The sequence below is a fragment of the Terrapene carolina genome, unplaced genomic scaffold (genome assembly GCF_002925995.2).
Source record: "Terrapene carolina triunguis isolate 2854851 unplaced genomic scaffold, T_m_triunguis-2.0 Scaffold93, whole genome shotgun sequence".
Classification (NCBI taxonomy): domain Eukaryota; kingdom Metazoa; phylum Chordata; order Testudines; family Emydidae; genus Terrapene; species Terrapene triunguis.
Genome location: NW_020664444.1, coordinates 25,522,430 through 25,534,677, shown reverse-complemented (window position 1 = coordinate 25,534,677; position 12,248 = coordinate 25,522,430). Strand labels below are relative to the sequence as shown.

General features: G+C 45.3%; 1 protein-coding gene across 2 annotated transcripts in view; it reads left to right on the top strand.

Annotated features, from left to right (window-relative positions):
- ABAT (4-aminobutyrate aminotransferase) overlaps positions 1-12,248 on the top strand; it is a 158,301-nt gene that overhangs the window by 120,808 nt on the left and 25,245 nt on the right. For both annotated transcript variants that reach the window (XM_026650738.2, XM_026650737.2), the window contains exon 6: positions 2,623-2,672. In XM_026650738.2, coding sequence (XP_026506523.1) covers positions 2,623-2,672 — 50 coding nt within the window. The remainder of the gene's footprint in view (positions 1-2,622; positions 2,673-12,248) is intronic.

Sequence of the window (12,248 nt, the reverse complement as noted above, 5' to 3'; positions counted from 1 at the left end):
GCCGTCCATGCATCGGACGTACGTGGAGAAGTGGTCCAGGTTCGCCAGGTGGGCGAGTGAGCAGGGGCATCTCCCCCACTGCCGCACCCCTCCAGGTCCTCCTGGACTACCTCTTATCCTTAGGGCCCAGGGACTGGCACCCGCCTCAGTTAGGGTGCACCTGGCGACCATGTCGGCTTTTCACCTGCCGGTGCAAGGCCACTCAGTCTTCTCCCACTCGATGACCTCCCGCTTCCTGAAGGGCCTTGACCGTTCGTTCCCGTACGCTAGGCCCCCCGTGCCGCAATGGGACCTCAACCTGGTCTTGTCCCGTCTCATGGGGCCCCCCTTCGAACCTTTGGCCACGTGCTCCTGGTCACACTTCTCATGGAAGGTGGCCTTCCTCGTGGCGATCATGTCGGCCCGATGTGTCTCGGAACTCAGGGCCTTAACCTCGAAACCCCCCTATACGGTTTTCCATAGGGATAAAGTCCAGCTCCGCCCACACCCGGCGTTCCTCCCGAAGGTGGTCTCCGCCTTCCATATGGAGCAGAGCATCTTCCTCCCCGTGCTCTGTCCTAAACCCCACTCCTCTAATGAGGAACACCGCCTCCACACGCTCGACATGCGTAGGGCGCTGGCTTTCTACCTGGATCAGACTAAGCCGTTCTGGAAATCCTCTCAACTATTTGTTGCCTCGGCCGAGCGGGCAAGGGGGCAACCTATCTCCACCCAGCGGCTTTCCCGCTGGATCGCCTTGTGCATACACACGTGCTATGATCTGGCAGGGATTCCCCCGCCACCGATCGTCAGGGCACACTCTACGAGGGCTCAGGCCTCCTCAGCTGCCTACGTCGCCCATGTCCCCATTCAGGACATTTGTAGGGCGGCCACTTGGGCATCAGTTCACACATTTACTTCGTATTACGCGATCGTCTCCTAGTCTAGGAATGATGCCGGGTTCGGCAGGCGGTACTTCATCCCGAACCATCGTTAACTCCTACCCACCTCCAGCAGATATTGCTTGGAATCACCTACTGTGGAATACACAGGAGCAATCACTCGAAGAAGAAAGGACAGTTACCTGTTCTGTAACTGGCATTCTTCAAGATGTGTTGCTCCTGTCTATTCCACACCCCGCCCTCCTTCCCCTCTGTCGGAGCTGTCCGGCAAGAAGGAACCGAGGGTGGGGGGAGCCCGCGGCTCCCCTTATAGCGCGATATGCAGGCGCCACTCCAGGGGTTGCCGTGGTGCTCCCCCAGTACGGGTACTGCTAAGGGAAAAACTTCCGGTGCATGTGGCGAGCACCCACACCTACTGTGGAATAGACAGGAACAACACATCTCTAAGAACGCCAGTTACGGAACAGGTAACTGTCCTTTTTTGAACAAGGCATTTTAAGTTGTTAGTTCTCCTTTATTGGGGTAGGTAGCAGAGCATACCATGAGAGGAGTAGAACAGGAAGAAGGCAGAATTGAGACCTTTCAATGTTTTGGCCCAAGCGAGAGAGCTTGGGGGTGTCATTTGAGCTCCCCGCCTCAGGTGCTAAAATGTTGTGGGCCGGCCCTGGGATTATATCAGATACCCCCTCACCAAACCCAACAGCCCAAACTATGCGCCATTCTTGTGTAAGACCTTCCACAAGTTCAAGGGTGAAAGGTGGAATGATGCTACTTGGGGTTCTCTCCTCCCACTTTGTGATCATCGGCCACTTTTGGGTGATATTTGTATCCTTTCTGTGCTTGGAAGTGAGGGACTAGTATGGGCTGAGAAGCATAAGGATGGAACATAATTTTCCAGACTGACTTTGAGTGGACAAATGAGTTTGTACGAAAATACAATGTTCAGTGCTTGATGAAGGTCATTTTACTCAAACAAGTCATGGTTATGATTTCTATCCCTCTGTTCTTGGAAAGAATCTCTTCAGAGTGGGAAAATAAGTAGTCCACAGTGCATGCTTTTTAAACATTTACAGTAATAGAATCTGAGCTGAAAAACATTAGTGGCACTGATCTAGCAACAGTGATACCATTCTCAGTAAAAGAAAGCGGGTGACAGATACATTTGGTACTAAAGAGAAATGGGAAGTGTTAACTAGGTAACCCCAGAGTGAAGAGGAAGCAAATTTCCACCACTCAAGTGGATGGCAGCACTTCAAACTGATGGTTAAAAAGATTAATCACCAAAGAGCTTCATTTATACAAGGAAGATTCACATATGTCACCTGTGGGCCTGATTCCTTTTCAAACTGTCTGTAATTGTTTTATCTGTTTTAATCAAACTTTAATAGGGCAACTGATCATGTTGTGTCCATTTCAACCTAATTGTCAATTTGGTGATAAGCTCCAACACTAGTGAAGTCTTACACCAGAGTGTTTGGTGGTATTGCACGCTTCCCTGTAATCAGATGCTGCATTTGACCCACAGCCACCGAAGAGAATGTAAGTCATAGGGGCATAACAGTTTGTGCCACTTTAGAAAAGAACCAACCTTTAATACTTTAATACGTGGAAAGGTTAGAGATGACACTAATCAAAAAGCAAGTTAAGAAAATAAAGTTACTCTCTACAGTACATACTGATGAATAAATCTCAACAAGGCTACTTGAAACCAGATGGAAATAGTCTCCTTCTTTTGTTTTAGGTTACAGCCATCCATCTCTGATGAAACTTCTCCAGCAGCCACAGAACTTGGTAAGTGGTTTGTATAAAAGACACAAAATAATTTAAATCAGTTCTTCACTCCTCCCACCCTTGTTATTGCTTTATCTTGTGTTAACTTTTTAAAAATGGCTTGTTCGCAAATCAGTTTAGTATGTGAGTAGACATGCTTTAATTTTTTGGGGGGGGAAGGTGGGGGGGCCTCACTATTTTTAAAAAAGCTCTGTAAAGTTTAAGGATAACAACAAAGACTTTATGTAAGTTCCAGAAGAAGGGAGTTTGAGGTGGCATATTTATGCATCACTTTGTACATACTTGAAAGAGAGAATTCAAATAAAAACAACAAGGAGTCCGGTGGCACCTTAAAGACTAACAGATTTATTTGGGCATAAGCTTTCATGGGTAAAAAACCCACTTCTTTAAGGTGCCACCGGACTCCTTGTTGTTTTTGTGAATACAGACTAATTCAAATAAATGCTCCCTTCAAAGCCAGGCTGTTTTGAATTAATTATTTTTTGTTGTGTTCTTGAACAAAGCACTTTGAATGAGTCTGTTAGCAAGTTTTGCTTATTTGGAATCTAGCATGACTCCTTGAAAGAGAGCAAAAAATCGATGCTATCTTCTAGTCACAACGTGAAAATGGTAATTTAAATCCAGAATCCTGGATTTTTATTGTGCCTTGCTCACTGTTGTGAGAAGGGATGCCATTCAGGTACTGATACACTGTCATATCCTTGTAGAATTAAAACAAGAAGGCTAGTGCAGTGAGGTAGTTTGGGAGTAAGGTATTTATTTTAAATGCCTATGCAAATAATATATTGTTTGTAGTTTTGTCATAGCTGTGTTGGTGCCGGGATATGAGAGAGACAAGGTGGGTGAAGTAATATCTTTTATTGGACCAACTTCTGTTGGTGAGAGAGACAAGCTTCCAAGCTACAGAGAGCTCTTCTTCAGCTTTTCCTCTGTGTAGCTTGAAAGCTTGTTTCTCTCACCAACAGAAATTGATCCAATAAAAGATATTACCCCACCCAGTTTATCTATGCAAATAATAGAGAGACAAGATGGGTGAGGTAATATTTTTTATCGGATCAACTTGTGTTGGTGAAAGAGACAAGTTTTTGAGCTTAAACAGAGCTCTTATTCAGATCTGGGAAAGGTACTCAGAGTGTTACAGCTAAATAGATGGTGGAACAGATAAGGACTTAACACATATTGCAGAAGACCATTCAAAGTGATAATGGGCAGTTAAACACTTCTACAGTTGAAGGACAAAGGAGGGTTTGTGGCTTATAGACTGTTGTAATGAGCCATAAATTCAGTGTCTTAAGTCCATGATTTTCAGTGTCTAGTAGAGTTGTACATTTAAATTCTCAGGCTTGTCTTTTGAAGGTGTTGTGCAGGTGTCCTTTAAGGACAAGGACTGGGACGTCAGATATGGAGTAATTATGCAGATAATGTGAATATATTGCTTAGCAGTGTAAGGGCATGGCTACACTTGCAGATGTACACTACACTACACAGAGCGCTGTGAGTTAAACCCGCCTTCGTACAGCGCAGTAGGAAAAGCGCTGCAGTCTGTCCACACTGACAGCTTCAAGCGCACTGGCGTGGCCACATTTGTGGCACTTGCAGCGGCATTGGGAGCAGTGCATTATGGGCAGCTATCCCAGCATGCAAGTGACTGCAATGTGTTTTTCAAATGGGGGAGGGTGGAGTGTGACAGGGAGTGTGTTGTGTGTATGTGGGGGGAGAGAGAGTGGGTTTTTGGGGTGCTGAGAGTGTCAGCATGCTGTCTTGTAAGTTCAGACCCCCCTCTCCCTCTCCCAGCCTCTCACTCACTTTTCTAGGAACTGATAAGCAACTGGCTTCTCCGAAACCAAGCTTTGAAAGGGCATTTCCGCATTCCTGTAGCCGATTTCACAACAATGACAAGAGTGGCCACTTGACTTAAGGGGATTATGGGACGTTTCCGGAGGCTGATCACAGCGCAGTAAGGCAATACCTTGTTCACACTGGCGCTGTGGCGCTCCAGCGGGGCGCAGCAAACATTATTCCACTTGCCGAGGTGGAGTACCAGCAGCGCTGTAGCTGCGGAGTCAGAGCGCTCTATGTGCCTTGCCAGTGTGGATGGGGAGTGAGCTAGGGCGCCCGGGGCTGCTTTATTGTGCTGTAACTCGCAAGTGTAGCCAAGGCCTATGTCTTCAGAAAGAACAGCATCCTACACCCTTGTTGCCTATGAAGTGGAAATTATGGGAGGGAATCCCACATGAAAGATGTTTTAATAATATTGCATTATAATTCAGTCTGCTTTTTTGCCATGGCCTTTCTGGAAGTCATGGGTTCCATGATTTTTGTATATATTTTTTTTAATTTCCATGACTTTTGACAGTTTAGCTTGTGCATGTGGGTAGATGCATCCAGGTACAGCTCCAGCTTTTTTGCCGCCCCAAGCGGCGAAGGAAAAAAAAAAAGAAAAACCCAATTGAGTGGCTGCCAAAGTGCCGCCGAAGAGGAAGAGACGGAGTGAAGGACTTGCCGCCAAATTTCCACCGAAGACTAAAACAGAGCGCTTGAGCTGCCGCCGAAGTGCCGCCGAAGTGCCGCCGAAGACCCGGCTGTACCGCCCCAATAATGGACGGAGTGCCACCCCTTCTATTGGCCGCCCCAGGCACCTGCTTCCTTCGCTGGTGCCAGGAGCCGGCCCTGGATACATCGGATGATGAACTGAATTAACTTAATTGAAAACCTTGCATGATTCCAAGTTAAGCCCTGAACTGTATGAGAGTCTGAATGCAAAAGCTCAGCAACACTGTGTAGATGTGAAAGACCAGACCAGTGAATTCTCAAGGAGAGTTCTCATTTCTCCAGGGTGGGTGATTCTACCTTACCTGAAGGTAAAACAAAATGCCTCAAAACTTTTTTAAAAACCAACATGGAGAGCTAGGTCAGCTCAAAACACCCTAATCACAGTGCAGCATTAATCTAACAAAGAGCGGTCTACCACTATGGTGTTTGGTGGCACTAGCCTATTTGTCTACTGGCACTTTAAATGTCAGAGAAAAGTTTGGAACAAATCGCAGATCAGAATGCCTGCAAAGTCCAGATAGGAACTTTATAGCTAGGCCCATCTCTCCTAAACATGATCTGCACAGACACTGTTAGTATCCTGGTTTTATTTCTAGAGTGGATGATATAGGCCTCCATCAGTTCGGTGGGAAAAAAGACAGAATTGAGTCACCCAGAACCCGTCTGTGCATTGTCCATTTCTGGCAATGCTTTGTCTTGGCAACTGTAGGCAATATGTCCATTTGCACTGAAGTATACTGAAAGCATTTAGTTCCATAGTCAGGGAATTATGAAAAGCAAGGGCTTCTGGAAACCTACTGCAGCCAACTGTGGTATATGGGGGTGTGATTGCAGACTGCTGAGTGTCAGCCATACTGTGAAAATGCATTCCCGTTCTCAGGGCTGGTCTCCACTAGAAAATTTGATTGACAAAGCTGTGTCACTCAGGGATGTGAAAAATCCATATTCCTGAGCAACGTAGTTAAGACAACCTAAGTCCCTGTGTAGATAGTACTAGATGGATGGAGGTGGATTGTCTACACCAGTTGAAGGACCCCTTCTGTCAGTATAGGTAGTGTCTACACTGAATCATTACAGTGGTGCAGCTGAAGCACGTAGCTGCTCCCCTGTAGCACTTCATGTAGACTAGCCCTTAGTCTTACTCTTACCGGAGTAATCTCCCCTGAGGTGCCAAAAATATTCCAGGGACTTTGTTTATTGTTAATGATAAGAATAAAATTTACTTCTGGGGATTATGTCCTTATTTTTTTTAGTGCATCATGTACTATATTTTTATCCCATTGTGAAGAATCTATTCTCTCTAATTTGAAATGGTGGCAGATGATTTGAATGTTCTATTTCTCTTGTTGCTGGGCTTATCTCTTTTTAACAACAAAAGAAAAACATACTTTCTTCTCAAAATGGCCCATAATCCATTAATCTGTTGTGAATTTTTCTCAAGCATCTAGTTTTATGTGGCAACTTTTCTCTAGTAAAGACAAAAGTTAAATAAGAGCTCTAGTACACACCAAACAAAATTTGCTGTTCAAACAATTGGAGAGGAATATCTGTATTTATATTTATTTAGGTCTGAGCCTACAGAAGTAAACATTGTTTCAGAAATTACATATTTTTATAAATTATGAAATTTTGGCTAGTGTCCAGTTAGATCCTGTGTATTTTTCAAGAATTCTGATGATGATTTCCTTACACATCGTAAGTATTGCAATTCACATCTCTCGTTGCTCTGATCATGTTCTATGCATTTCCTGAATAAGATGAGCTTCTCTCCCAAAGAAAGAGATTGAAAAATATCAAATAACATGCAGACTGCCTTTCACTGAAAAACATAGAGGATTTAGGAAAACACTCTCTTCTCTCTGGAGACCTATAAGGACTGACTTCACTGGAGCTCAGACTGTAATTCTAATGAGAACTTGGGAAAAGTAGCATTGTTTTGTAGTAATCATGGGTTGTTGAGCCTGCTTTGATACATGAATTCATTGCCAAACATTACTGACTTGTACTTAATTCACTTTTAATATACCAGTAAAAGTAGCATATTGTTTGACAATAGAACATCTGCAAAGATTAAAATCTGTACTATGGAGGAACACTTCAATCCATGATATTCCATTCAAGTCACTTGAATAAATTTACCAAATTCATCTGTATTAATAATTTAACAGTGATTTTGAAGAACAAAAACTGTTTTTCAAGCAGTGTACTGTACAAGTTGGTGCTCACTGACTCCCCACTCAGTTATCACCTACAGACCACCAACACCAAACTCTGTTCTATAAGGGTTTTTATACCATGGTCATTGCCATAGTATCTGAGTACCTTCTAGGAGTGCATTAAGCAACTTGACTAACTGCTGTCACATGTTTTGTTCACTCATCCTGTTCCCAGAGGAAGTAGCAGTGGAGTGTCTTGTTTTGATAGCGTGGATTTCTTTTGTTTGTTTTCTCTGTGTGTGTATATTAGAGAAAGCAAGGTCAAAGAAATCCACCTTGCACTTGGAATGGAAAGTGTTGAGGTTCGTGATAGTCCTGTCCTGGGGAGTCAATTTCCTAAGCCAGTGTAGAGTACAGAGGCTACTGTGAGCACATCACACCTGTCCTGTGTTGCTGAAGAGCATTTTGTATTAATTGGAATTTTGTAAGTGTTGAAGGTTTCATGCCCAGATATATTACATTGCTATAGTCCATTTGAGAGGTGATGAAGTCCTGAATAACTAAGGCCAGGTTTTCATCCATCAGGGTGGGATGGAGTCTCCCAGCCAACCAGAGAAGGTAGAAAGCATTACTTGTGGCTGTTGTGGTGTGAGGAATTCAAGAGTACTCCTAGACTATGGACTGAATTGACCAATTGTGCACGTGAACTTTCAATCACAGAAGACTCTACCATACTGAAAACTCCTCAGAATACTTTCCTTTGCCCTCTTTGGCTTGGATTCAGATTCAGCCAGTTGTTCATCCATAAGCTGATCTCATCCAAGCACTGGGCCATCTTAGTGGTGGTTGACATGGTCGTAAGTGTTGAAGAGCTGTGTATCATCTGCATATTGCTGGCACTTGAGTCCATGTCATCTGACCAGTTCACCCAGTGTTTCCATATAGATGTGGAAAAGAACCAGAGAGAGAATTAATATTTGTGGAACCCCCCAATTGAAGGGTCTAGTGATGGAAGTGCAGTTCCCATTACTGTTCTTTGGTGCATCACTCCAGGAAGGACTGAAAACATTTTGGCGCATCACCCTGAACTCCTGCCACCTCTGTCAGGTGAAACAGCAGTATCTCATGGTCAATAGTGCTGAATGCTGCAGAGAGGTCTAGGACGATGAGAATGGATGTCTGGCCTCTATCCATTGTCAGGAGGAGATCATCCATCAGTGCCACCAAAGCAGTTTCAGTTCTGTGTCTGGGTCTAAAGCCAGATTGTGCTGGGTCTAGTATGTTGGCTTCACTTAGATGAGCTTGTAGTTAGTCTTTCGCTAGTTTCTCTGTGGTGGGGCAAATCTTGCTGCTGCACCTCTGTAGGTGCCGAGGACTCTTGTAGTGGAGATGTTTTGTTTCTACTGAGTAAGAGGGAAGAGTTGGGGAGGACCCCACCTCTGGGAAGCAAAGTGGTGTCCAGCTCCACAGTGTGTCCCTGCATGTTGTTGCACAGAAGAAAATTGGGGATAGAGCTTGTCATAAATATAAAGGGAAGGGTAACAACCTTCCTGTATACAGTACTATAAAATCCCTCCTGGCCAGAGGCACAACATCCTTTTACCTGTAAAGGGTTAAGAAGCCCAGGTAACCTAGCTGGCACCTGACCAAAAGGACCAATAAGGGGACAAGATACTTTCAAATCTGGGGGGGGGGAAGGGCTTTGTTTTGTCTGTTCTTTGTCTGTCTGTTCTGTGTGCTTGCCAGAGACAGATCAAGAAAGCAAGCAAACCAACTCCATTAGTATTAGTAAGTACTAGCGAAGGAAGCTTACTTTTATTTTGGCTTGTGATTTCCTTTGTCTAAGAGGGAAGTTTATACCTGGTTTTGTAACTTTAAGGTTTTGCCTAGACGGGAGATCCTCTGTGTTCTCAAGTCTTTTGTTATTCTGTAAAGTACTTACCATCCCAATTTTACAGAGGTAATTCTTTTACCTTTTCTTTAATTAAAATTCTTCTTTTAAGAACCTGATTGATTTTTCATTGTTTTAAGATCCAAGGGTTTGGGTCTGTGTTCACCTGTACCAATTGGTGAGGATATTATTCTCAAGTCTGTCCAGGAAAAGGGGTCTAGGGGATTGGGGGGATATTTGGGGAAGGTAGGGCTCCAAGTGGCCCTCCCTAAAATGTTTGTTTAAATCACTTGGTGGTGGCAGCATTACCTAATCCAAGGTACAAGGAAGGATTTGTGCCTTGGGGAGTTTTTAACCTAAGCTAGTAGAAATAAGCTTAGGGGGTTTTCATGCAGGTCCCCACATCTGTACCCTAAAGTTCAGAGTGGGGAGAGAACCCTGACAGAGCTGGAGAATCCATTGCTACAAAGATCATCCAATCTTCTCCACGCCTTCGAGAGAGGGTGCTACGGCTATGGAGGCTACTCCAGCCTTAGTGGTGCTGAATGGCTCAGGGCTGGACCAAGACAATGGATTCCTCTCTCTTGTCTGCAGGGAATTCTGCAGCTGCCAGCCAAATTACTCAGATGTAATGCTGGGAGAGGCTGTTGGCCAAAGAGAGACTAGTTACCGACAACATAAATGCGATGAGTAGAGAACACCATCATCTGCTTAGCCCATTGTTACAATCTGAAAGAAGAAATTTACCATGCTAGTGCACAAAGGAGAACCACCCTAAAATGCAGTCATGGTAAAGGGGCATGCTTCAGGCTCCTAGGAGGTTGGCCACACAAATAAAAGGAACCAGAACACCAAACCATTGATTTCATTGGAAACATTTTGAACCTGAGCTGCTAAATTGAGTGGAAGGCAGCACAGAGACAACCAGAATCTTCAGTGTCCAACCAATCTTTGGTGAAAGCCAGCCTCCTTGGGTAAGAATAAATGTACATCATAGAATCATACAATCATAGGACTAGAAGGGACCTCAAGAGGTCATCTAGTCCAGTCCCCTGCATTTATGGCAGGAATAAGTATTATTTAGACCATCCCTGACAGGTGTTTGTCTAACCTGCTCTTAAAAATCTCCAATGATGAGATTCCACAACCTCCCTAGGCAATTTATTCCAGTGCTTAACCACCCTGACAGTTAGGAAGTTTTTCTTAATATCCAACCTAAACCTCCCTTGCTGCAATTTAAGCCCATTGCTTCTTGTTCCTATCCTGTTATCATGTCCCCGCTCAGTCCTCTCTTCTCCAGACTAAACCAACCCAGTTTTTTCAATCTTCCCTCCTAGGTGATGTTTTCTAGACCTTTAATCATTTTTGTTGTTGTTCTTTGGACACTCTCCAATTTGTCCACATCTTTCCTGAAATGTGGCGCCCAGAACTAGACAATACTCCAGTTGAGGCCTCATCAGCGTGGAGTAGAGTGGAAGCAGTTAGAGCATACCCAGCAGTTAGAGAGGTTAAACTCTTGGGCAAAGCAAACCTTCAGGGACTCATATGTGTTTGTCTCTAAGTTAGTAGGGATTCCTTTCCATCCCGCATGTGCCGGGGGGAAACGGGAGTTAACAAGAGGAGTGTCTCTATGGCAAAGAGCACCACTGTGGCAGACCCTGGACCTGAACTCATATTGGGCAGGTGACCCTAGGGCCTAACAATCACAGTTCCCCCAAATACCCACAAAATAACAATTACCAATAGCAAGCAGATTAAAAACAACAGGGACCAGGCCACCAGGTTAGGCCGGCCCTGTGAAAATAAACACAACCAACGCTCAGAGGTCTCGCGGGGAGTGCGCTGTGACTGTCCAAAGAGAGCACAGGGCATTCCCAGCAGACACTATTGTCGCCTGAATAACAGCTTAAGTCCCAGATCGTCGCTGGCAGTCTTCTCTGCAGACTGGACGGTCCACCGTTCAGGAGCAGGCACTGCTTTCAGGCGAGAGTGATGAATCCAGTTCTTGTGTCCCTCAACCTTTGCTGCTGTATGGGAGACCAGCAGGACGGTGTAAAGTCCCTTCCACTTCTCTTGGAGAGGCTCGTCCTTCCAAGTCCGAATGAGTACAGAATCGCCTGGCTGCAAGGAGTGGATCGGGGCATCCAGCGGGAGAGGCTGCAAATCTTTGGTATACCTGTGGAGAGAACAAAGAACAGCAGACAGAGAGCACATGTATTGAGATAAGAAGCCACACCCCATTTCCCACTCCCCTGCCTGAACCGGTGTACCATTCATAGGCCATGCCCTTCCAAACATAATCTCGAAGGGACTGAGCCCTAACCTGCCCTTAGGGAGAGCGCGAATGCGGAGCAAAACAAGGGGCAAAGCATCAGGCCACTTAAGGGAAGCCTCTTGGCAAACCTTTGAGAGGTGCCGCTTAAGAGTCTGATTTGTACGCTCCACTACCCCACTGGCCTGCGGTCGCCATGGCGTGTGAAGCTTCCAGGGGATCTGTAGGGCATCCGATATCTTCTGAACGACTTGGGATGTGAAGTGTGTTCCGTTGTCAGATTCCATCCACTGGGGGAGCAATCTGAGCCTTACTCTGTGCCACTCGATATCCTCGGAGTCCAACAAAGTTCAGGAGGTTCACAGTGGCTTTAAGGCAAGAGGTTAGACCCACAGCAGCAATTAACAAGTCATCCACATATTGCAGGAGGAGGACTTTGTCCTCATTGTCCCACTCCTCCAAGTCTCTAGCCAGGGCCTGGCTGAAAAGGGTGGGAGTCTATAGTCTCCTGCAGTCCCTCTCTGGCTTCCCTTTTGATTGGATACTGCTTGATTCGCACTGGACCTTTTCCTGGCAAGAGCTGAACAGTAATAGGAGTATGATGGGCTGCCTTTCCTGGGATCCCTGATGCCCATACCAGAGGAAAAACCCGCTTCTCCCACTGACTCCACTCTGGGGCTTGCATAGCTGAGGGCTCAATTGCA